The 26,559-nt window shown below is 37.4% G+C and overlaps 1 protein-coding gene across 1 annotated transcript in view; it reads right to left on the bottom strand.

Annotated features, from left to right (window-relative positions):
- The window catches only part of LOC150090571 (protein fem-1 homolog C), a 92,491-nt gene that overhangs the window by 44,116 nt on the left and 21,816 nt on the right, over positions 1-26,559 (bottom strand). Inside the window, exon 2 of the mRNA XM_090378801.1 lies at positions 9,796-9,945. Within this exon, the coding sequence (XP_090234927.1) occupies positions 9,796-9,945 (150 nt within the window). The remainder of the gene's footprint in view (positions 1-9,795; positions 9,946-26,559) is intronic.

Here is a 26,559-nt window from a genome sequence, read left to right as displayed (position 1 = left end):
ATTTCTGGATTCTCATCTTTCATCAATTTTAAGCAGCCATTTTTCTTGCCCATCATATTAGGAGCACCATCTGCAGCGCAAGATGTTATATTTTTCATTGGTATATTATTGTCATCTAAGTAATTTTTTAGCTTATTATATATATCTTTGGAGGTAGTGGTGCTCTCTAACGATTTACAGAATAACATTTCTTCAGCAAAATTACCTTTATCAATATATCTTACATAAGTTATCAGTACGGCTTCACTGTCTCTCAAAGTTGAGTCATCCATTTGCACTGAGAATTTTCTTGTTTTCAGCTTTCCAACAAGTTGTATTTCAATATCTTCACTCATTTCATCTATTCTTTCGCTAACAGTATTGTTATTGAGTGGCATAGCTTTCACGTCTTTGTCATCTTTTTCCAGAACTGTTTTAAGAAATGCTGATATGGTTTGATTAAATTCTCTCCTATAGTATGATTTTTCCCAGATTTAGCAATGAGTAAAGAAATTTCATAACTAGCCTCAAGAGTACGATTGATAGTTGCAGTATGAGCAATAAACAGAGACTTTACCAACAATTCTTCTTTTGTACAAGTTAAGTCATAGTAGGCGGTTGTTTTAAACTCTAGACGAGCAATTTTTGAATTGCCCCCCTGAACAATCAAATTTCCCCCATGTGGGGCGTAGGACCCACGTTGGGAAACACCGCTCTAAAATAAAGTGTGTCAGCTTTGGGGAAGGGGGGGGATAGAAGTAAGCTGAAACTATATTAGACCCGAATTTACTTCATGTGTCCTAATGTCATAAGAATCAGCAACTACTTCTAGAGAATTAGTCAGGTTGCGGTAGGTAGGAATCTAACATTAAATTTAAGATCAGTATTCTAACCCAAAATGATGCAATCTGCTGAGGAGGGAATCAATAAATTTAATTTTGAATAAGACAGATTTTAGCAATTCAAGGAACATATCATTATAAATTTAAATGGCTTCTCTAAATGTAAAAAGGCTTAGATTAATTCAATGTGTTTTGTATAAGTATATTAAATTGGTTATTAGTGCTTAACTAAACTTTCTATACAGAGTCTGCTTTGCCCTGTAATAGTAAAAACTACTCATTAGCACGTTCATGGGCAGTATATCTATATCTAAATTCAAGAAATGGATACAGACTGATTTGATTACAGACAAATTCATGGATAGCAAAACAGTCTGGATTCCATATACGGAGGACAGCCTAATCAATCATATTTGGAGAGAATGTGCAACAAAGATAGTATTAACCTCACATTACAACAGTAAACTTTAAAATCCAGCTCCCTTGGGAGAAAGTGATGTCGAATTTTCAAATTTTGCAGATTTCAGACAGGTGTATTCAGAAATATTTAGAAAAGAGGCCTTGTGCACCAGGAATTATATTAGTAAAATAATTTTGCATCCATGGATTAACGCAAAGAATAAAATAAAATATTTAGTATTTTATGGTGCAAGAAAGCAAGCTGATTTCCAGGAGGGGAAAAAACCCTCAATATTTCCCATATCACCTATCATTCCTTTTAATAGTTTGTCTAGTTCCTTGAATTCATTTAAACTACCCCCTCTGCAACACCAGATGGGAGCTTGTTCCAATGATCAACTACTTACTGGATGAATGCAAATTTCCCACAGCTCTTGCAACCATTCTTTAATTTGAATTTATGCATCTTCGCGTGTAGTCTGAGCAAGGGGAAGGACTACATCAGCATTTATCTCCCCTTACTAATCATGTCACTCTTCTCTGCACCTGTTCCAATAGATTAGCATTAGTATTAGTTGAGGAATATGATGCAAGAAAGCAAGCTTATACAGCATCAGCCAAAACACAAAAAAAAAAAAAAAAAAACCTTCCCATTTCACCCATCCGGTCACTCCAAATGTTTGTCTAGCTCAGCCTTAAATTTATTTAAGCTATCAACTTCCACAACAACAGATGGAAGTCTGTTCCAGCAATCAACCACCCGCTGGCTAAAGGCAAACTTCCGCACATCTATTCTACAACTGCTTTTCCTCAATTTGAATCTATGTCCCTCAGGTTCTTAATCTAAGCAAGCGGAAGTATCTCGTCAGCATTGAGCCTGCTCAAATCATTCAAGGCCTTATACACCACGCAGGTGCCTAGTCGCCAGATGCTGTAACTTGTAGAACTTAAGCCTTTCTTCATAAGCGCACTCCTTTGTTCCTCTCACCAATCTTGTTGCCCTTCTCTGTACTCGTTCTAGCAACTCTAAATCCCTTCAAAAATGAGGCCTCCAGACCTGTATACAGTACTCAAGGTGTGGCCTGACCATTACTTTATACAAAGGGATAATCACCTCCTTGTCTCTGCTAGCAAAGTTCCTACATGTCATTGACAAAACTCCATGACCTGCTCTGGCAGCCCGTCTGCACTGCTCATAGAACTTCATCTCTGACTGCACAATTTCCCCCCAGGTCTTTTTCATTCTCCACTTCCTTGAGTGTAGTACCACACAGTTGGTACATTTCTCTTGAGTTACTACTACCCATATGGAGTACTTTGCATTTGTCAATGTTAAACTTCAGTTGCCATTTCTCAGCCCATCTGCCTACTTTTCTAGATCCTGTTGCAATAGCATACTGCCTTTACTGTCATTAACAACCCTGCCAACCTTTGTATCATCTGCAAAGTTGGACATTAAGCCTGATATACCTTCATCAATATCATTGATAAATACAAAACAACAATGGGCCCAGCACCGAACCCTGGAGGACTCCGCTAATAACATTAGTCCACATAGAGTAGTGTCCATTTATTATCACTCTGCTGTCTCCTACTCAATCATCCCTTTATCCAGTACAGTAACTTGCCCTTAATGCTATATTGCTCCAATTTGTACAGCAGTCTTCCATGTGCAACAGCAAAAGCTTTCCTGAAATCCAAATATATGATTAATTCATCCAACATCCATTTAGACCTAAACCTTGAACAGCATTTCTTAGTTGGTATGAAAAGCCTAGTAGCCACCAAGATTAAGTCCCTGAAGGACTCTCGTTTAGAATTCACTGTTGGTAACATCAATTGATCCCACTGTATAGAATTTAAACTGTCTGAGACCACTGTAGTCACCTTTATGAAAACAAAAACCCTTCCCTTTACCCTTGATGGTGATCAGAGTGTCACCTAGTGGTTCCTTTATCTGCAATTTCTTAATGCATGAATTTCTGCTGCCATACATTTGTCAATATTTAACTTCAATTACCATTACCACTTCTGAGCCCAGCTGACTAATTTGTCTAGACCTTTTTGTAGTAGCATTCCCTGATTATTGTGATTACCACCCTGCCAACCTTTGCATCATCTGAAAACAACCATTAAGCTTATTATACCTTCATCAATATCATTAATAAATATAGAATCCATGTTCTTCCTACAATGAGACTTCCAGACCTGTATGCAACACTCAAGGTGTGGCCTAACCATTGCCTTATACAACAGGGGCACCTCCGTAGCCAGGTGGGCAGGAGCAGCAGTGCATAGGTGGTCATAGGCTTGAACCGGGGTTCAAGCCTGTGACCACTGCATATCCCCGGAGAAATATGGCCTTAGTTGCTAATGCTCCTAAAAACCAAACAACAACAATATAGCAGCTTTATCACCTACTTATCCCCGCTATGTCAAAATTCCTGTATATCACTGACAAAGCCCCATATGCTGTCATAGCAGACTACACAATTAGCCCTAGATCTTTTTCATTCTCCACCATTCTGGGTGTGGTATCACACAGTTGGTTAATTAATCTGAGATTTCTGCTACCATACATTTGTCAATATTTAACTTCAATTACCATTACCACTTCTGAGCTCATCTGCCTAATTTGTCTAGACCTTTTTGTAGTAGCATTCCCTGATTATTGTGATTACCACCCTACCAACCTTTGCATCATCTGAAAACAACCAATAAGCTTATTATATGTTCATCAATATCATTAATAAATGTAGAAAACAACAATGGGCTGAGCACCAAACCCTCGGGAAAGCTGCTAATAACATTAGTCCAAGAAGAGCAAATTTATAAAGTATAAGAGAGAGAGAGCACACACCTATATTATAACAGAAAATACAATAAAAAAGTTAGAAACAAGCTAAAAGTGATAAAATAAATCATACAGAGATGCAGCTTTCAAGGCAAATGATTCTTTCTTGATTCTGAAGTGTATGGCATGTTAACAATTCAAACAGTTCAATGTCATGTCATGTGATGAATAACAGAAATCATTTCATGACAGCATTGTGACATGATCTTGCACAATGAAGGATGGACAAAAAATAAATAAATAAATGAAATAAAGGCAGAAAAGAAATAGGAAGTGAAGGGAACTTTCACATCCCCTTATATCTCTACCCTTTATGGAGTAGATATAAATCCCTTCATTGCAGATAATACTGGGATTATAAGTAAAAATATGCAGTGTTTCTGGCCACAAAAATGGGCAGAAATTGTAAGAGCAGTCAATAATTTGAAGAGTATCATAAGAGAAAATACTGTTTATTTTGGGGATGAGAAATATGCACCCTACCTCAACTCAAAGCTATTCCTTTATTTTGTGTATTTTATTGCTTTTAGCCATTATACTGGTTTTTATCTTTTTTAGTGTATTTTACCATTCTGGTTTTAATAGTTTATTAAATATATATTTTTTAAATTTTGCATATATTTGTGTTGATCAGTAGATGTAAGATTATTTTACCAACAGTTATACCCAAGGTCAGCAACTAGAATTCGGGCAGCCTGGGTACAAGAATTAATGTTTGGGGATACCCAGTCCTCCTTTCTGAGAGAGAGAAGGGAGGCAAAGCCTTATCTGGACTCTTTTCAATCAGAACCCCAGGACTAATAGTTGAACTTGTTTACATCTGTAAACATTTTTAATGACTAAAAGTCAGTGTTATTGTTATTTGGTTTTTAGGAGCATTAGCAACTAAGGCCATATTGCTCCGGGAATATGCGGTGGTCATTCCCTGACCTTTCCGCATCCTCCGTATTTGGTGGTGACGGGCTCGAACACCAGTCTAATCAAGAAGTGTGTGCTACGCACTGTTACTCCTTCCCACCTGGCTAGGAGGCACCTCAAAAAGTCAGTGTAAATGGTTACAAATGGAAATAACAGTTCAAACCATTAAATGTAAACAAATGGAAATAACAGTTCAAACCATTAAATGTAAACAAATGACAATAACAAAGTTATAGTGAATGCAATGTAAAGAAATGTCAATCTTAAAAGAATGCCTAGTAATTATATTATCTTTATCCTTTCAACACGGATAATTTGAAAATGTACACAATGAAATTCTGTCTGAACTGGGTCTAGTGACTCGCATATAGTTTCCTACTTTGAAAAGGGTGCCAAAACCAACTACATTCAAACGTTATTATAATGAAAATTAAAGGATTATAACAAAAATTTGCTACTGTACACAGTATATGGTATTGTTATAGAGTATATACTACCTTTAAATTTTACCTCCTTCCTCAAGAATTTTGTGATATATGGAGATAGTCATGCAGAATTTACACACACCTCTAATTTGTTCTGAGAGACAAAAATATGTAGTGGTAAACTATTAACACAAAATACATCATTTCCATATGCAAGTAACATGCTGTAAATTTTTATTTACAACACTGCATGTATGCATCTAATATCAGAGAATATCAATGATCGTACTTCAGAGAAAAAATACTTTTGCAGTGCAGGATTTAAAAAAAAAAAAAAAGCAGCTATCCAATTTTAAAGGAATAACTGACATAAATGTATGTAAGATCTTCATCAACTCACATGGCATTTTGTTTTTAACAATGTACTGTGGAGAAAATTCAGTGACTGGAATGGACATCAGAATGGCATTCTAGTTCATCATACATAGATGTCATGTACATTAACTGCCTTTAGCACGTACTATCCTGACTAACATTCAAATTCATAAATTTTCCACTCCAAGCCCTTTAGGATCGCTTACACCCTGTGCAGCTGGCTCAGGGTTAAGAAAGATTAAATGAATAAACAATTAAATTTTTTAACTGAAATAAAATCCTTACATGGAATTAACTTATTCATTTGTAAATGATTTTGGAGAAAAGAAGAGAATTTAACCTATCAACATTTCTTCTATTTATTGATTATGAAAAAGCACATTGACAATGTAAACTAGCAAAAACTTTGGCAGATTTTACATGAAGAAAATATCCCAACCCAACTGGAAAGTGATACAAAGCCAATATAAAAACTCAAAGGTTTGCATAAAATATTCTAATGGTCAACTATAAGACCCAATTAGCACCAATAAAAAAGTCAAACAAGGATGTAGACTACCACCAAATGTATTTAACATTTACATCAGTAAAATTATTAAAGAATGGAAAGTCAGTGCCGTCGTGAGATATTTTTGCACCCTAGGCAAATCAAGTATTTGGTGCCCTTTTAAATGATCCACACGACTGCAAAGTGCCCCTACCCAAATGGCATCCTAGGCCTGGATGCCTAACATACCATTAGAGGCACAGGATGCAAGAAAGCAAGCTTATACAGCATCAGTCAAAAAAAACCCTTTCTATTTCACTGATCAATTCGTTCCAAATATTTGTCTAGTGCTGCTTTGAATTTATTTAAGCTATCGACTTCCACAACAACAGATGGAAGTTTGTTCCAGCAATCAACTGCCCACTGGCTAAAGGCAAACTTCCACACATATTCTACAACTGTCTTTCCTCAGGTTTATAATCTGAGCAAGAGGAAGAATCCCATCAGCACTGAGCCTTCACAATCCATTCAAGGCCTTATACACCTCAATCAGATTGCTTTGCAGGTGCCCAGTCTCCAGATGCTGCAATTTGCAGAACCTAAGCCATTCTTCATAAGAGCACCCCCTTCATTTCCCTTCACCAGTCTTGTTGCCCTTCTCTGTACTCGTTCTAGCAACTCTACATCCTTCCTAAAATGAGGCTTCCAGACCTGTATGCAGTACTCAAGGTGTGACCTGACAATTGCCTTATACAAGGGGATAATCACCTCCTTATTGGAAAATTCCTGTATATCAATTGACAAGACCCCATGACCTACTCTGGCAGCCTGTTTGCACTGCACAGAAAACTTCATATCTGACTGAATACCTCCAGGTCTCTTTCATTCTCCACTATCCTGAGTGTAATCATTTCTCTGGGGTACCCATATGCAGTACTTTGCATTTTTCAATGTTAAACTTCAGTTGCCACTTCTCAGCACATCTACCCAACTTTTCCAAATCTTGTTGCAGCAGCATACTGTCATTGCTGTTATTAACAACCCTGCCAACCTTTGTATCATCTGCAAACTTGGACATTAAGCCTGATATAACTTCATCAATATCATTGATGGCACTGCAAACAGTTAACAGAATACAGTTGAAAAACAGGAATAAAATCAAAACTAATTATATGCTGGTGATAAAGTCATAATTTCAAAACTGGAAGATGAACTACAGATAGCAGTTAACAAAGTGAATAAAAATAGGCAAAAAATATGAGATGAAGACCACCTCATAAACAAAATCAATAGGATTATGTGGAAAAAACATACAGAGAGTCAAAATTGTTATTGATGACAAAATAATAGAACAAATATCCAATTTCACTTATTTGGAAAATTGAATATCAAAAGGGAAAGACAACCACACTAAACTATAAAAATATAATAAAACAAATGGAACGATTAAATGCCACTGGAAAACAAATGGCAAAAACAAAATTACAACTACATAACATTACTTCAAAATCAGCTCTCTTTTACAGTTGTGAGACTTGGGTAATAAATAAGAAAGATTGAGAAAAACTAGAAGCAGCATAAATGGGATTTTTAAGACCATTATTAGGCTTTAGAAGGCTAGACCACTGAAGAATTCAAGATATTCGTGATAAATTAAAAGTAGACAATATTGTAGATGACATAAAACAGTATCAGAAAAAATGGATCAATCACATAGAAGGAATGAACCTAAATTGGATCCCAAAATTAGCATTTAACTACAACCCAAAAGGCAAGAGAGAGGTGGGCCATCTGAAACGATAGCAAGATCAAGACCACCTCCAAGAGCTACAACAGAACAGGTCTTCAAAGACCTAAGCTGGATCATGTTCATGATGATGATGATTTATATATGATTAGCAACAATTTTATTCGAGATAGCGATAAATGTTTACACTGTTGAAAAAAATCAATACTGGATGCAATTACTGCTGTGCTTGAATACAAGCACTGACTCATGTGCACATTCAGTTTTAGAGATGTTGAGTGTCATCTTGTGGTAGGTCATTCCAGACCTGTTCCACTTGAGCTTTCAATTGAGAGATGATCGAATATTGATACCTGCACTTTTGATCTCTCAAAAGTGTGCACATGAGATCGATCAGGTGCCTTCCAACCATATCTCAGACATGATTGATTGGGGACAGCTTTGGTGACCTTACAGGCCATGGGGTGCTATTCATGTCTTGAAGAACTTTGCATTATCCATATGCACCATAAACAAGATGACTACTAAGTTTATGAAATTTTCGATGTAATAGTGGGTTGCTATACTACCCTCCTCACGTAGGAGCTGCTTTTTATTGGAAATCACTACGCTGTGAGTTGGTGATCTTCCCCCACTATACAGTCTACTTACTCTTACCTCTGGCATCTTCTGATCCTCAGTCATTCATCTAACAAAGATGCAATGGCTCTCTTCACTAAATAGTACTGAATGCCATTCCAGCCTCCAGTCAGTCCTTGTGACACAACTGAAGACTTATCAGAAGGAGTAGGAGTGAGAGGCAAATGGTTCAATGGAACAAGATCACAGCCCCACTTCCAGCAAATGACTATGAGCTGTGCTTTGGTCAAAAGGGGAATAACAGTATTCCTAATCTGGGCAGAAATGTAACTATTCACCAGAGACACCCATCATACAAGTCCATCTTGCCTTTTGTTGGTGTTATTGGCAGGTCCTGTGCCTGGTCTTCAAACATGCTTTCCTCTTCCTACTGGTCCAACATCAATGAACTGAAGACAGACGCATAACTATCACAATGCAAGAATTAGCAAAGCTTAAGGGTCTGTGCTGCAACTATCTGGTCTACTGTTCCAAAGAATGTCATTCAACCAGAACTATTAGATGAGCACTTCCTTCGTTGGTAGATAAACTGTAAGCTTCACCTGCCTCTAATGACTTCTCATCACCAGTTATACTTGAACATGGAAATTGTGCCAATACAGATTAGGTGGAAAATCATGACATTGAAAAAAGTTTTTTAATCTTTTGTGTGGAGTTGATCACAGTTCCATATTTGAAAAATGGTTCCTTGGAGAATCCCATCTCCCCCACTATGAAGAGGGGATCCTCCAAGAAACCATATTTCAAACTGTTAGATCAAAACTAGTGCTGTACTGGATTTTAATCATTTTAGCATTGATTTAGACTTTGCTTTATATGGAAGAACTACAGAAAATAAATAATTTAAGCTAATTGCTAATGAATTTTAATTTTTTATATGTACTAACAATCTTTTAGACATAACTGACAACTGATGGCTGTTTTATTTTTGATACAAGCCTTTGATATAGATATGTCAGAAACTTTTATTTTTACTCTCTGGTGGCAATACTGGGATTAATAACAATGGGTTTTCTGTTGCCAGATCAAGAACCCACATGAACAGAAAAATTGCATTTAAAGACATGGAAAATGAAAATTAAGTTTGAAATGAAAAATGATACTTCATAGTGAATCTGTGATACATCTACCTGTTCAATATCAGCATTGCACTTTTCCAAAAGATATTCTTCCACTTCCAAGTGGCCATTACGAGAAGCCATTACAAGAGGTGTAGCACCATTTGTTTTTGCTGATACCAACATTTTGACCTCTTCTTTTGGCCTATGATCAAGAAATATCTGCAAAAACAAAACAAATCAAAAATGGTAATTTATCATATTTTATCAATTTTCTTTAATAAAAATACCAAAAGTGGACTATAACTTCAAAATGCTAAACATTTCTGAAAATATATACAAAAATTTAAAAGAAATTGAACCCTACAGATGGATTTAAGAACAGTTGAGCGTATATCGTTCCACCTTTTCCAAACCATCTTTTTTCATAACTTTCTTGATGCGATTTCTTATCATAATCAATGCTTTCAAATATGCAGCTTTTTAAAAATGTAAATAAAAATATCTATATAAGTGTATAACAGAAAATAATTAAGTATGCTCATTAGAAGGTTAAACTGTATTTCAGAAAAAGCATTTAACAACTACAGTAGACTGTTGAAATAACAGCACCCAAAATTAAGGAACATTTGAGCTAAGGGCACATCGAGATCCGATGTTTACATTCGCCATTTTGGAAGTGAATTCTGTACTGATATCATGGATTGTACGGCTGTTTTACATTTATTTTAAATTAAAAACCCCTCACTATCACTCTAAGTTAATAAACATTATACAGAGAAGAAAAGAAGGACAACATTACAGTTTGTGACAAACTTGATATAATCCAAACTATTACATTAGGGGTCATTCGGAAAGTTAATTCAAGTGTATTGTGTCTGTAAATTGCAAGTGTTCTCTGGTCAATTTGCCTGTTTTGCTGCATGAATAACAGAAAAAAACTCATTTCTCTGGGGGAAACCTTGCTATCTATGCCTGAAACCGATTAACTCAGCCATGGAGTATAAACACTCATAAAAGTCCCTTGCGTCATCAACAAGATTTGAATCCGGCCTTTTCCATCTGGTGTGTGGAGGATGGTAATGATACCACTGTGTTACCCATGCAGACTAAACTTAATATATAATACAGAAAATAAACAGGGCGTAAACAGGATTGTATTAATGGCAGAATATGACATTGAACTGTAAATGTGTTTGTTTTTTATGTGCAGTTAATAAAATTGCATTCTTAATCTCTCTATTTCTGCATTAAATATATTAAAAATAAAACTTTCTAAAGTACAGTTTCTAAAGTATAATATTACAGAAAAATTGAAATAACGGCACCTTGAATCCCTGAAGGTGCCGTTATTCTGAAAATTTACTGTATTATGATCAAATTACAATTTAAAAGATACTTCTTGGCTAAATGCCTAAGAATATAAAGTAGTTTGTTTATGCATGGGTAATGCACACACATTTACCAAGCTAGTTTTAATGCATTATTTTAATTATATTTCATACTGTGAATACCTTCACAATGAGTTGCCATGATATTGAACTACCTCGAATAAGTAATGCTTCGCCTATGGAGAAGACTATTCTTACTTATTCTCAGCGGATACCACCACCCACATTTCAAGGCTTTTTGGCCCCTCTTCGGTGGGCGGGTAGGTATCCTGTTGGGTGGTGATATCTGCCAAGAATAAGTAACAATAATCTTCTCCATAGGTGAAGTGTTACTTATTCGAGGTAGTGCAATACCATGGCAACTCGTTGTGAAGGTATTCACAATATGAGATATAATTAAAACAACGCATTAAAACTACCTTGGTAGTAGAAATGATGAGTGTACATTACAGACGCATAAATTACAATTCTCCTTCAAATTACAATTGTTATCTAGCTTCTTAAAAACCAGATCATATTAACCTATAAGCAACTGCATGCTATTTGCATATGGTATTCTTAAACTGTACTTCAGAAACAATGACATAATAAAGAAAAAAATGGACTCTCTTGAAGCAAAATATAGAGGTAAGATTAGTTGAAATGGCAGAGAAGAAATTAATTATGAAGACTGAGCAACTGTGGGTATAAAATATAGTCATAGGCATCACAAAATTTAATTAATGTTATTTATTATTATTCATAATATATGACTTATCACGTAGTAGCTTTTCTTATTTTTCAAACTTATAAGATGCACTTTTTTTTTTTTACTGGAAAATGTTGGCTAAAATTGCCACATTTCATGGTCTGAAGGTACAAGTAGTGATTATTCTTTTTCTCCTCTATCTGTGGCTAGAGAAAGTATGGTCAAAATGTTCACATGACCTTCTGAAAATTCAAGCTCTTTTATAGTGTGCCCAGTTCAGGCTACAAGTAATGGAAGCAACAAAAAGGATGTCTGCTGAACAGTTAGATGATTCTGGGAGGCCTTAGCCAACTGCAGCCACTGAATTTCAATTAAGGAACACTTTAAAGCATACATACACAAGGAATGGACCAAACAGACAGAAGTACCAAATCACAATTTTATGCCAACAAGACAAATGAAGCAACAATTTCATAGGTGCATGATTGAGTGAAAAATTCATGGAAGTTACTGAAACAAGACAGCTTTTCAAGAGATGTGGAATCAGCAATGCTGTTGATGACACTGAAGATGATACAGTTTTTGAAGAGAGTGAAAGTTCAGACCATAACATTAGTACTGATGAGTTTTTAGCTTTCTACCACGAGCAAAAACTTCATTCCACACTGACATTTTGTTTAATAAGCACTTGTGAATTTGTGTTTCAAATATGTGATATAAAATATATTTTCCCAAAATGTGCATTGTAAAGCATGGGTGTGTACATCTGGAAAATATGAAAACTTTGTTAAAATATGCCCTATATGTTACTTGTTTTACTTTTAATCAAGTATGCTCTTAAAATGATTCCATTTTCTAGCCTTCAATAATATTATAGATAATTAAATATTGCACCTCCTTTACACTGATTTCTTAGGTTTCTTGCAGACATTTTTTTTGTGATGATATCTGAGGCCTGATTCTTTTCAAATATTTCACCATACCATGCTGGAGGGGACCACTTTAGTGTGAACCACTGGTTGTCCACATCACACACTAGTCCTGATGATACTCTGCAGATACTAAGCAATACTGAGTGGCAGATTACTCTTATCACCCAGTGCAATTTCACTACTTTAATTAATGGGGATTTTGAAGTGGTAAAAACCATGTTTTGTTTCAAGAGAAAAGTTCCAGTAGCTTCTAATCTCTTCCATTGTGCAGCATGAGTTATGCCTTTTGAGGTTATGATGGGCATCACTGCAAGGTACAATACTTCTTTTTTCAGGGGCTAGCATCAAAGTTTTTCACAGGCCCTAAGCAGTCTGAACCTACTGTAACTTTAAGAGGCATCCAGATCAGCTAGTGTATAATCCTGCTACCTCTAATTGCTAGCTGTGACTGGAGAGAGTATGAGTACTGCATATGTAGGAAGAAATGTTGAGTCAATGTTTTATGTCAAGGAAATGAGTATATTTCTATATGTATGCCATATTTAAAATGTTCACATATTCATACAATATGTTCCCCAACCTTTAATTCATTATTTCAACCTTTGCTCACAAATGACCAAAATATTGGAACAAATTTATATGTAAAAAGATCTAAACCTTCAAAAAAACTTTCTAATTCATTTCACAAATGAGTGGTCTCGGTCCCAATTTTAGTGATGTCCATTTCCATCTGCAATTCCCATTATTTTTTCTGATAGAATCTCAGCTAATGGTCAACTCAACTGTCGCTCATCTCATTTATCTCAATTATTTACTCTACAATTTGTTTTGTTTTAAAGGTGGTACTTGTGCACGTCTGCTCTGATTTCTTGTCAGAGGTTCTTCTGTTCCTCTGTTGTTCTCTGAACATTAAAAATCTACCTCGGTGATTTTAATATTAACAACTCCAGTTAGCTTTAATTTTTCTAGTTGCACTAACCCAGCTGGTAGAGATGTTGAAGTTCTTACTATTACAAAAAATCTGGCATAACTTAACTTATTAATTTATCTACTGGGATATATTTTCTGTGGGAGATTAAGTCAGATAGATACATCACACTCTGGCATTCATTTGGAGAGGTTTGAATTTGATTCCTGTCAACAACTGGACTGAAGTAATTTCTAAAAGTTCTCTTTGATTGAGGCTGTAAAAGTAAGTGTTAGTGTTTGTGTGAGGATTCATACAAATCAGCATGCAAACACCTACTTCTACAGACGACACATATACAGTTTTTGAGCATATGCTTGGGGGCTGTTAATACCAATATATAATAATATATCTATTAAGATATACAGGGTGATTCACTACCAGTGCGACAAACTTGCAGGAGGTGTAGGGGGCACAAAGATGAACAGGAATCACATAGCATTGCAGGGTCTGAAATGCCTTCGTCATGCGGTAGAGGACGTTGAACGGGAGGTCGCGTGAACAGCGATCCCGTTGGAAGTCAGCATTTGCGAACCGTTTCTGTTGAAGAAACCAAGTAGCAAAAGTCCTCCGGAGTGGATAATCAGCAGGCTCCAATGATTGGATGCATTGCAGATGGTATGAACTCATTTGGTTTGTTGACAGTATCCTCCATACAGTGGATTGGGAAATACCCAATCGTTGGCCTATCGCTCGAGTACTCTTACTCGGATTGCCTTCTGCAAGACGTAGGACATTCTCCTCATTGTCTGGCATCCTCGTCGTCCACTCTCGATTCATTGTACCTCTCGTGAAACAACCAGTCTCACGTAACCTTCTGTGCACACGTGCGAAAATCGTATGATGAGGAGCACGCCTGTGCGGGAAATGTTCCTGGTACAAGCGCAGAGCGGCGCGCCCGTTACAGTCCGCAGCTCCATACGCGAGGTGCATGTCGGCCAGTTCAACGTTTGAATACTCGTCCATCCTACTGCCTCGGGAACCGGTTTGCAAATGCTGACTTCCAGCGGGATCGCTGTTCACGTGACCTCCCGTTCAATGTCCTCTACCACATGACAAAGGCATTTCGGACCCTGCAATGCTACGTGATTCCGATTCGTCTTTGTGCCCCCTACACCTCCTGCAAGTTTGTCACACTGGTAGTGAATCACCCTGTATATGGCAACCTTCACCACAATCTAACACTCGATCTTTTCCTCACTTACAACCCTTAACATTAGCTTTCTTCTATGTACTTCAGTTCACAACTTGATGATGGTTTCTTCTCCAGTGGAGCCCCTCTCCCTTGGCCACTGTCAGCCCTCATGGCATTTGACATAAGAGTGAGAAATGGAATTATCTGCATGATTTCTATTCCTCTTTTCGTTGGTTGAACTAATTGATTTAAAGGCTGCTGCTTTAAATCATCTCTATTTAATCAATTCACATCAGTGAAATTATTCTTATGAGGATTTATTATTCATTCCACCCTAAGCTCCTCTCAATTTAAGAAACCAGCATAATGCAATTGGCTCATATCGAAATCTGCAGCTTAATTTTCTGCCTACAATAAAAGCTTGTGATAACTGTAAAAAGGTTATTAATCAATCTAAATTCAATTCTGAACATGGTAAGAGTGGACAATTTGCTTCTCATCTAACTGGTAGTCAAGCATTCTGATCTCTGTACAAAGCTATTGGTCACAACTGCCTGTTCATAAATCCATCTCTATTACACCAAGCTCACTGTTAGCATCTTACATTCACCGTTACTCTTGCAATGGTGATCTTGGTAAATTTCCTAACATGCCAAAGGTTCTATTCAATACCTCCCTTTGTCTTCCAATACAAGGTCATGTAGTAATGGTATTCACCATATAGTGCAAGGAAGCCATAGGCTTTTGCTGCACTAATAAAAAAAAAAAAAGAAAAAAAAAAAAAAAAGCCCAATAGACAAGAGAATACAAATTATATGCTTCCCTCCTCATGCAGGTAACTATCCAGCTGACCTTGGAATTTATTTAAACTGTCAGCCCCAACTTCCTGAGAGGGCAACTTGTTGGCTAAAAGAAAACTTCCTACAATATAATCTAAATCTCAACCCCTTGAATTTATGGTACCTAGTTCTGGAATTAGTTTTGCAATCATAGTTTTGCTGCATAAGAAAGGAGATAAATCAGAAATTGGAAATTATAGACCAATTAGCTTGTTATCCCATATCTACAAGTTGTTCACAAGGGTGATTACTAACAGATTAGAAAGAATACTTGATGAGAATCAACCGAAAGAGCAAGCTGGCTTTAGGACAGGATTCTCAACTATGGATCACCTTCACGTAATATCACAGCTAATGGAGAAAGCAAATGAATATAAAACACCATTATGCCTGGCATTTGTGGATTATGAAAAGGCATTTGACTCCATACAGCATAAGGCAATGTTTCGGGCACTGGAAAGACAAGGCATAGATACTCCATATATTATGATTTTGAAGAAAATATATGAGAGTGCTACATCCTTTATTAGACTAGACAAAGACAGTAGGAAATTTAAAATCGAGAAAGGAGTTCGACAAGGAGACACAATATCTCCGAAGCTGTTTACTGCTGCCCTTGAGGAAACTTTCAGAAGATTAGACTGGTCGCAGAAAGGAGTCAATGTGAACGGAGAGTACCTAAACCATTTACGATTTGCAGATGACATTGTGGTCATAAGCCACGATCCCAAAGAATTAGAGGAAAATCTTAATCAGTTATGCACAGTTAGTAAGGATTTTGGACTAAAGATGAATATGGCTAAAACAAAAGTAATGATGAACAAGTATGCCACGGAAAGGGAAATAATGATTGAAGGAGCAGTAATTGAAAAGGTGGAGTCATATACTTATCTGGGACAAGTTATTAGCTGTAATAATGATAAATGGCTGGAAGTCAAGAGAAGAATAAATTTTGGATGGATAGCATTCAGGAAATATAGTCACATACTGAAGAGCAATATCCCAGTTTGTCTGAAACGTAAAATAATGAATCAATGTATACTCCCCACCATGACTTATGGAAGTGAAACTTGGGCACTCACCAAAAGAATGGAAGAGAAGCTAAGAACTACACAGCGAAGAATGGAACGAATTATATTGGGAATCAGACTGTTAGATAAGAAGAGAAACACATGGATTAGGCAGCAAACTCAAGTAAAGGACATTCTTATCAAAACTAAAGAACTAAAATGGTCTTGGGCAGGACACATAGCTCGAAGACATGATGACAGATGGACTAAGAAAATAACAGAATGGTACCCATTCTGTTATTTTAATAACAGAATGGGTACCATTCTGTTATTAAAATAATAACAGTCAAGAGGTCAAATAATAAAATAATGACTGTTTAATAACAGTCAAGAGGAGCTAGAAGAAAACCTGGAAGACAAAGGCGGAAATGGATAGATGAAATTCATGAGTTTTTGAGTAGTAAATGGATGGCCAGTGCTCAAAACAGAAGGAACTGGAAAGTTGCTGGAGAGGCCTTCATCCTGCAGTGGATTGAAAATGGCTGATGATGATGATGATGATGAGTTCTGGAATTATTTATAACAGTGAAAATTTCACTTTCTTTCGTTTTACTAATCCTCTCAGTGCTTTATAACCCTGTCAGGTCACCTCTGAGGTGCCTGGTTGCCAAGCTCTGCAGACCACATAATCAGTCTTTCCTCCTACAGTTGTCTTTTTGTTAATCTCACCTTTCGAGTTGCTTGCCTTTGGATCCTTTCAAGAAGCTCAATGTCTTTTTTTCGGATGAGGCCTCCATACTTTAACACAGTATTCCAAATGCGGTCTTACAATTGCCATATGCAATGGGATTATGACTTCCCTATCTTTAGAGGATAACATTTGATAAATCATCGATAGGAGACTATGGACTTTTCTGGCTGCCTGTTTACACTGTTCAGAAAACTTCATGTCTGCCCGTATCGTAACTTCCAGATCCCCTTCTTCCTCTACTGTTTTTAATTCAATTCCACAAAGTGTATAATTTATTTTGGGGTTGCTCTTCTCCAAATGTAAGAACTTGCATTTTGCTGCATTAAAACTTAGCTGCCACTTTTCTGACCATTCCTGAAACCTGTTCAAGTCTTCCTGAAGGAGTGCTGCCTGGCACTGGTCATTAACAACTCTACCAACCTTTATATCATCTGCAAATTTTGATATCACGCCTTCTATCCCTTCATCAATGTAATTTATAAAAATGAGAAACAGTAGTCTAAGAATTGATTCTTGAAGGACCCCACTCCTGATGTTACACCAATCTGAGCAAACTGGGCTAGCCTGGTGGGTAAAGTGCCTGCCTGGCAACCCAAAGGTTGTGGGCTCAAATCCCCCCTCGGGCTTGGATCACAGTAAAAATGCAAAAAAAAACTTTGGGAGGTGCATTATGGCCACAGAAGCCGATGCGCCAACAACTAACAAAAAAAAAAACAAAAAAAAACACACCAATCTGAAGAATATTCATTAATCACAACCTTCTGCCCTGCAGCCACTCAGCAATCCATCTTAGAATCTTACCAGTAATCCCCACCTGTTCAAGTTTATACAGTAACCTCTCATGAGGGATAGAGTCTTTGCAAAAATCCAAATAAACTTAAGTCGAAAATTTTCCCTACATTCAGCTCATGAATAACTATATCAAAATAGCTACTGTCAGTTAAACATGAATTTCCCTTAACAAAACCATATTGTGTCACCGTATAGATGCATCTTTTGGAATGCCATATCTATATAAATGTCCCTGGATTGCACTCTTAATTATTGCCTCTAAGATTTTTCCTACCACTGAAGTCAGACTGATTGGTCTCTAATTATCAACTTCACTCTTAGAACTACCTTTATGTATTGGCGATACGTTGACACTTCTCCAATTCAAAGGAATCTCCCCAGAGTCCAAAGATATTCTCGTAATCAATGTCAATGGTTCAATACGCTCCCTGGCACTATCCCTCAAAACTATCAGATATATGCCATTGACTCCGGGAGCATTACTTGCCTTTATGCTCAAAAGTTTTTTTAATAAACAATCATTTGTAATTACGAAATCACTAATTTTATATGGCTCAGCCTCATTTGCACAACCTCTTCTCACTATGAAGGATCTTTCATCAGTAAAGACTGATGCAAAATACCCATTCAATTCATCCACAACATCAGCTGGGTTATTATGAATTTCCAACATCATAAAGCTAATCAGATCGGACGAGGATTCCTATTCTTTGCTCTCTTAGCCAATGCTTTCTCATATGCAACATCGGCCTCCCTAACCTTATTTCTGGTACTATTACAGATTAACTTGTAAATTTAGAAGGATCCTGAACAATCTTGATGATAAGAAGTCTTCAGGTCCTTCTGACATTTCTCCACTTGGTCTTAGAACCCATGCTCCAGAGTTAACCAATGTTTTCAATTACCTTTTAACACTTCCTTATTCTGTTGCCGCTTCTCTACCTCACAAAAATTAGCTTGAATCTAAAAAACTAGTTGTACCCGGTGTAGCATATGCCATCAGCATCATGTCTTAAAGGTTATTAATTAAATAACACATTTTATTTATTTATTCATAAATTTCATTATAAACAATTAAAAATTTCATTCTTCTCAGATACAATACTTAATGAGTCCATTGATCTAACTCTTGAGAGACCAACATATAGTTGCCCATGACTGAATACAGGTTTGGGAGGGTATAAGCATATTCTTTAAAAGCCTGTCCCTGTGACTTGATGGTCATTGAAAATGCTAAACGCATACGTAACTGTCTTCTTTTGAATTTGAAAAGCATATTTGTATCAGATAGAATACGAGGTATTCATGGTATGAGAACAGCATCTAAGTTCAATCCATCTTTTACGTGGGCCTCTGATTCTTTATAGATGCATAATTATCAATCTTGTTCCATTGCAGAGTTCCCTTGATGGCATAAGATTCCACAGTAGCATGATTACAGCACCTACTTTCAGTTTTAGCTTGTGAGGAGGCATTCCTGTTGGTATTAAAGCTGTTGAGAAATTCTTCAGGGTATGCCACATGCTCACTTTGTTCATCACTTGCTACAATATCCACACTTCTGTAAACAGTTACTTCTCTGGGAATACGGTCTAACACTTTGTTCAGTTCCAAAGAATCCCCGTATGTAACACTTAGTATTGCTCTGCCTTTGAGTTGCTGAGCTGTAACAGTGTGAAAGTTAATGTCACCAAAGAGTTGTTCTACAGGGTCTTGTGTGTTTGAGAAACAGGCTGTAGGCTTATAGTTGCACCACTTCTCCCATCGCCTACTTCTAATAGCCAGTCTGAAAATTCCTTCTTGCTTGCTATTGTTCGCATATTACATATAAGTTTCAGTACATGGAATTGGGTCCATAGCCTAAGTTTTTCTTTATACAACTGGCAACTGTTAGTGATCTGGAGCCTCGATCACCAGTAGGACTTGCCTAAAATCTCTGCCTAGTAGTATAACTTCCCTCCAAAAGACTTGTCTAATCCTGTCAGATTGTGTAGTAGTCTGTTTACTGCTTAAAAGGCGTGAACATGAGTCACTGGTACTTCATCCCACAGACAATCAAAACTAGTGTTTTGATGGTAGAAATGCCTTAGCTTCCTGTGTTCAGCTTTAAATTGCATGTTGAAGTTGCATTCAGAAGCAGAGGTATCTTGAACAGAGTGAGCAGTTCTGCCTCCTGCTAACAGAATTGCTGAAATACCTGTATATGCAACAAGAGTAACACTATCTCCCTTGCCTCGTATGGCATGTAGTATAGTTGAGTAAAGAAATGTTTTCCCAGTTCTAGCCAGACAATCTAAAAAAAAAAAAAAACCCCAGTTACGATTAGGGTTTGACTTATTGTATATGGCATCAAGAATAATGTCAAATGCCATTTTTTGTTCGTTGTTTAATTTTTCTGTATTTGCGATCGCTTTAGCTTGTTCTTCCAAAACATCAAATGATTGCCAATGCAGAAGTGCTGCATTGGCAATCATTTGCCAATCGTTTCAACAGATGGACTTTTCAAAGGCTCAGACCATAATTTTTCAACATTTCATTTATTTCTGCAAGAGCATAGAGAGGGCAAGTTTCTTCAGAATAACATCTTATGAAATCTTCACTCATGTCCTGCTTATGTCTTTCCCATAGTTCAGGTACATCTTCGGGTTCTCCAAATCCACATATCATTGCAAACAGTAACCATATATAACTTGGTGTATGTGCTTAAATTGCCTCGGAAAGTGTGTTGTTCCATATCCTGTCTCCTTTCAAAAGTCCATGTTCTCTGCAAGCTTGCTGAAATGTTTCACAGAGTTGTCCACTGACTGTTCACAAATGCTCAAAACTTGTAACAAGCATGCGTAGATAGTAGCGCTCACTGATTTGAACACTTACAACAGGCATACATCCAACAACACCATCACCTCTTTTCTTACGTTTGCCTGATTTTTTCTCAAATACATAGTACTTTGTTATCTCTGTGTAATTTCATAGCGTTGCTTGCACATCTGTTCCGTTTAATTCAAACCATGCTTTGTAGACATTTCCCGCTGCAAGGCCCTCTTCTCTGCCCTCTTGGAAGATCACTTGCTGTTGACCAGGTAGATGCACTGCCAATTTTATAATGGAGTGAGACTTCTCTGACATCGGAAACTCAATCAAAAGCCACATTGCTTCAGGTGCACCAACGTACAGTCCATCTAAGAAAGTTTGAATCTCATCAAAGACCAAACTACCATCGGCACCTTCTCTCTCTGCAATCATACAGATGCCACATCATGACCTTTATAAACATATTTATAGAGGTACTTTATTCAGCAGGTCCTTCTCTTCTCTTATATATCGGATAGCAGTTAACATTCTCTTCTGTTGTATCTATGAACTCTTTCGGAAATCCCTTACTGCATACACATTCTTTCATGCACGGAGGTTGAGTGAGCCGCAGGAACCATGTAGCATGCACTTTGTGATGATTTCAAACAATCTTGGATTTGTTTTTAAGCATGGTAGCTCTGCACTTATGACTGTCAATGTAATCCTTTGTGCATATTTTAGAATCTGTAGACAGAGTGAGGAGTATGCGTGCATGTGGTAGTGCACGCTTCTGAAACTCTATCAAGTAGAAATCCCTTACTGCATACAAATTCTTCAGAAATCCCTTACTGCATACACATTCTTTCGTGCACGGAGGTTGAGTGAGGCACAGGAACCATGTAGCATGCACTTTGTGATGATTTCAAACAACCTTGGATTTGTTTTTAAGCATGGTAGCTCTGCACTTATGACTGTCAATGTAATCCTTTGTGCGTATTTTAGAATCTGTAGACAGAGTGAAGAGTATACATGCATGTGGTAGTGCACGTTTCTGAAACTATCAAGTAGATGAAGGCTATCACAGTACCAAAAAGATTCCACTTAAGAATGTCGTCAAGCAGTTCTGCAAGTTTTATTTTGAACATTCGCACAGTTCTGTCTGGTTTGTGTTCGGGTCGTTGCTTCCCTTCCATTACATTCAACAATATCAGGGCCAGGCAGGATTGCAAGTAAATGTATCGAATAGATCAGGTCTCCCAAAAATTTCATACAATTCCCATTGCATCTTGATAGTTTTGTTGCATGTACCTTGGGCTGCCTTGGAAAGTCAAAAGCAAGAGAATTATCATCTTCCCTACTCTCAAGTTTTGATTCTGAGCTCTTGCTTCTACTGCATCCAATAGTCCATGGTACATTTCCACTCGTAGATCTTTCTGAGTATGGCATAAATAGTTAATCTAGATCCTTCAAGTCTTCATTGACATAGGCGTCTACAATGTACTGCTGAAATAATTTCTCAGTGCTATGAATTAGGCTAAACAGATAATTCCGTTTAGCCTAATTCATAGCAGTGAATTAGGCTAAACGGAATTGCAGCAAATATTGCAGCAATCTCCATTTTGGATGTAGGTGCATTATATTGTCTCTTATCTAAGTCTGGGTCTTCTATAAATACCATGTGCACATTCATTGTTGGCCTGGATTATTTGAAACATTTGTTTATATGACTAAGCAAATGGGTAAACTTGTCACAGCAATGCATCCAATTGTTGCATTACTTAGAACACAAACCCTTGGCTTGACTGTTTTTCAAGCCAATTTGTTGTTGCTTCAGCAGAATCGAAAATATAAAGTTGTCCATATCCTGGCTTATTTGCCTCGTTCGGATATAACAGTGAGACCAAATGGTAAATCTGGCCGTGTATTCTAAAACAGTATGGACCATTTCCAGGCGGTGATATAATATCTGCATCCACTGATGAGAACGCCAATGCTCAGTTGTACTCTCATATATGTTCTCTGTAGTTATTTGCTTCATAATGTATCCCCTGTGATCAGCTCTCGTAATAGAGTATGAGTCTCAGACAGTGGGTCAAGTGAAACCTTTCCATCATGACAGTATTTAGTGTATTTATTCGATATGTTTAACTTATGTCCCCAATATCTTACATTGCAATACTCACAGTTGTAACACATTTCCGATGTCATGCTCTTCCACATTAATTACAGATTGTTGATTATTCACATCTGATACTTCTATTTGATTAGTCCTACAGAGTTTCACCTGTCTTCTCATTTCCAATCTTACTTCTCTTTCTTCAATGTTGTCTGTCAGTCTTCATAGTCAGTCTGGTTTCAGTCTCTTAGTCTATTAGATGTTCAGCCATTTTTACACTTCTTAAAACTTAAATTGATTATGTTAATAATAAGTTCAGCTTTTTTTCTGTAGAAAGAGAGATAAAATAAACAGTCAAAATAGCAGTTACCTTTCAGGCATAGCTTGCCTTTCTTCAGTCGAAAAACGTTAGTACAAAAGTTAAAAAAGAATGCCCGATATGGTGGTCATGCGAGGTGAACCACGTGAACAGGTGCTGGCAACAATTAGCAGTTGCCAGCTGCTAATTGTTGGGCAGCATACATACCTAAGCATTTTATATATATAGATGCAAAGTTCAAAAACATCAACTGGATCAATGGAACCAAACTCTTTACAGACAAGTCCTTATTTGACAACATGGAATCCAAAACAACCTGATCCATGTGGTGAAATAGCATCAGTTTAGTGGGATTGGAATGACTCTGAAATGTCAGACTATCATTCCAGTCATCATGGCATAAAGAAATAGAAATAGGTAACTGACACCTGAAACCAATAGCCCTTCCATATGCTACAGATATTAGTGAAATATTAATTTTCCTGCATGACAATATCTTATCTCAGATATGAATGATTAAAAAAACAGTGAACAAGGAGGATATTGAGCATTTTGAACTGCCAGCATGGTCTCCTGACATTAACATAATTCAGCATGTATATAGAATGCAATGGGGAAATGTCCTGATGTCTGACCAGCATCCTCTGTGAATTCTTTAGGAAATGCTTTTAACTATAATTGGGCAAGATTCCACTCCCAGTTGAACGGCAAGGGAGCACAAATTGTCGTGGTGGCAGAAGACCACTTAATGCACACATATATTTAGATATTACTGCAATATACTATATTACTCTATATAGTTAAAGTATTTTAGCAAAAAGGATCAAAAATTAATACTGTTTCATGCCACATTAATAGTAACTACAGAAAAGACAAATGGAAGAACAATATTCTTCACTTTGTTGTTATCAATGATTTGAGTAATGAGAACTTTTGCAATAAGGATCCATTAGCAAGTAGTTATCGTAATGTATTAATATGGAGCATATCTAAAGAGCAAGTGGTATCAAGGGTAAAAGGAAGAGTTAATTTTTGCAAGGAAAATTAAGATTGCCTTGAGCATTACTCAAATTTGTTAATGGGAACCAGCTGGTGAACCAAACAAATGTAAATTCTAAATGAAAGATGTTCAAAGGCCTAGACCAAAGTAGACAACAAAAGGGTTGGTGACGACAGAAAACAAAATTGCGCAGTGGGATAAATATAAATTAATCTGTAAATCTACTCAGGATGTAAGAATGCTAAAATAGACTCAAAACGGCTTTGGTAATAAGTGATGAATTAAATAAATTTTTTGCAACAATATTTACATGTAAGCATGTAACTATTCATTCAGGTCCTTGAGGTTGTCACAGACATTCTCTCAGATATGCCAGACAAGCTGTACTTGCTACCTGGGAGTCTAAAACGCTGATGGAACTGATATTCGGGTGACACTCAAGTCAAGTGGACCCAATTTCGGCGAAGTCCGGACGGTCTGTGACAGCCAAATCCTCTGCTTGCACCTTCACGATGGTAGGACTGTTAGTAATCCTGGGTATAACCTCCATGCACAAGCACATGGTGGGTGACCACCCAGGTGTGAACCAACGTAAGCAGGGGTCGAGGTGTGGCGCCCACACCACATGGAGGAACGCCGCCCCTCTATGTTACCAGGCAGTACTAGGTGGTAGATGACTCTCATCAACCGGTGAAATACCACCACTTTGCTTATTGGAGGCTTGAAGTGGTGGAACCCATGTTTAGTCTCTAGAGCTAAGTTCCGGTCAACCGTTCCCTATCTCTTCCATCATGCAGTATGATTGATGACTTTTGAGGTTATGATGAACGTCGTGGCGAGATCCAATATTCCTTACATTTCGAGGGTACAGCTCTAAAACGGTTTTCGCAGGCCGGCCGCTAGTTAGTACACCGGACCGAACCTATTGGTAACTCTCTAGGAGGCTTCCGGATCAGCTAGTGAATAATCTTGCTACCTCTACTCTGCCAGATAGTGACTGGAGGGAGTCCGAGTAGTGTGTATGCGGGGAGCATTGTCGAGGCCACGTTATGTCAAGGATCTGGGTATATTCTTACCACATGTACGCCATATCCAAAAATTTCATTACTTCATACAGCATGTCCCACCCACTTTTTCTTACTATTGAATACACCATGAATTGTCAAACTAATAGAACAAGCTTATCTGCGAAAAGATCTAAACCTCCCAAGGACTTCCTAATTCATTTCACAAATATACGTGGTCTCAATTCTAATCTCAACGATGTCCATTTCCACTTGCAGTCTGCCAAACCCCATGTGCTTTTTCTGACAGAATCTCAGTTATCGGTTGATTCAACTACTGCTCATCTCAGATGCCCAAATTATTCGCTGTATGATTCCTTTCGCCTCAAAGGTGGTACTTGTGCATATGTCCGTTCTGATATTCCCTGTCAGAGACTTGGCAATTTGGAATCTCCTCTCTTCGATCTTCTCTGGCTTAAAATCTCTCTACCTCATTGTGTCAAATTCATCTGTTGTCTCTACCGTTCTCCCAACTCCACTAATCACTTGGAGCTCTTTGACTTCCTCTCGTTGCAACTTGACTTTCTCCAGTCCAACTTTCCTAACAGTGAGGTAATTTTCCTTGGTGATTTTAATGTTCACAACTCCAGCTGGCTTCCGTTTTCTAGTCACATCGACCCAGCAGGTCGAGATGCTGAGGCTTTTGAAATTACTAATGACCTAGCACAGATTGTTCATTTACCTACAAGAATACCGGACAATCCTAATCATACAGCCAATACGCTTGATCTTTTTCTCACAAACAACCCTTCTAAGTACACGGTCGAAGTGAGAGGTCCTTTAGGCACTTCAGATCACAACTTGGTGATTGTCTCTTCTCCAATGGAACCTTTATCTCATGGCTATTCCCAACCTCGTGTTGTTTGGCATTACAAGAATGCAAAATGGGATGACCTGCGAGACTTCTTTTCTTCTTTTCCTTGGTCTGATTACTGTTTCAAAACTTCTGATGTCAACGTTTGCTCAGATCGTGTCAGTGAAATTATTCTTGCAGGAATGGAATCCTTTATCCCACACTCCACTTTAAAATCTCGTCCTT

Source organism: Mastigoproctus giganteus, chromosome 1 (genome assembly GCF_048544385.1).
Source record: "Mastigoproctus giganteus isolate SK-2022 chromosome 1, ASM4854438v1, whole genome shotgun sequence".
NCBI classification, from domain to species: Eukaryota; Metazoa; Arthropoda; class Arachnida; order Uropygi; family Thelyphonidae; genus Mastigoproctus; species Mastigoproctus giganteus.
Note: the sequence above shows the minus strand (reverse complement) of the source record. Positions and strands in the feature narration are given on the sequence as shown.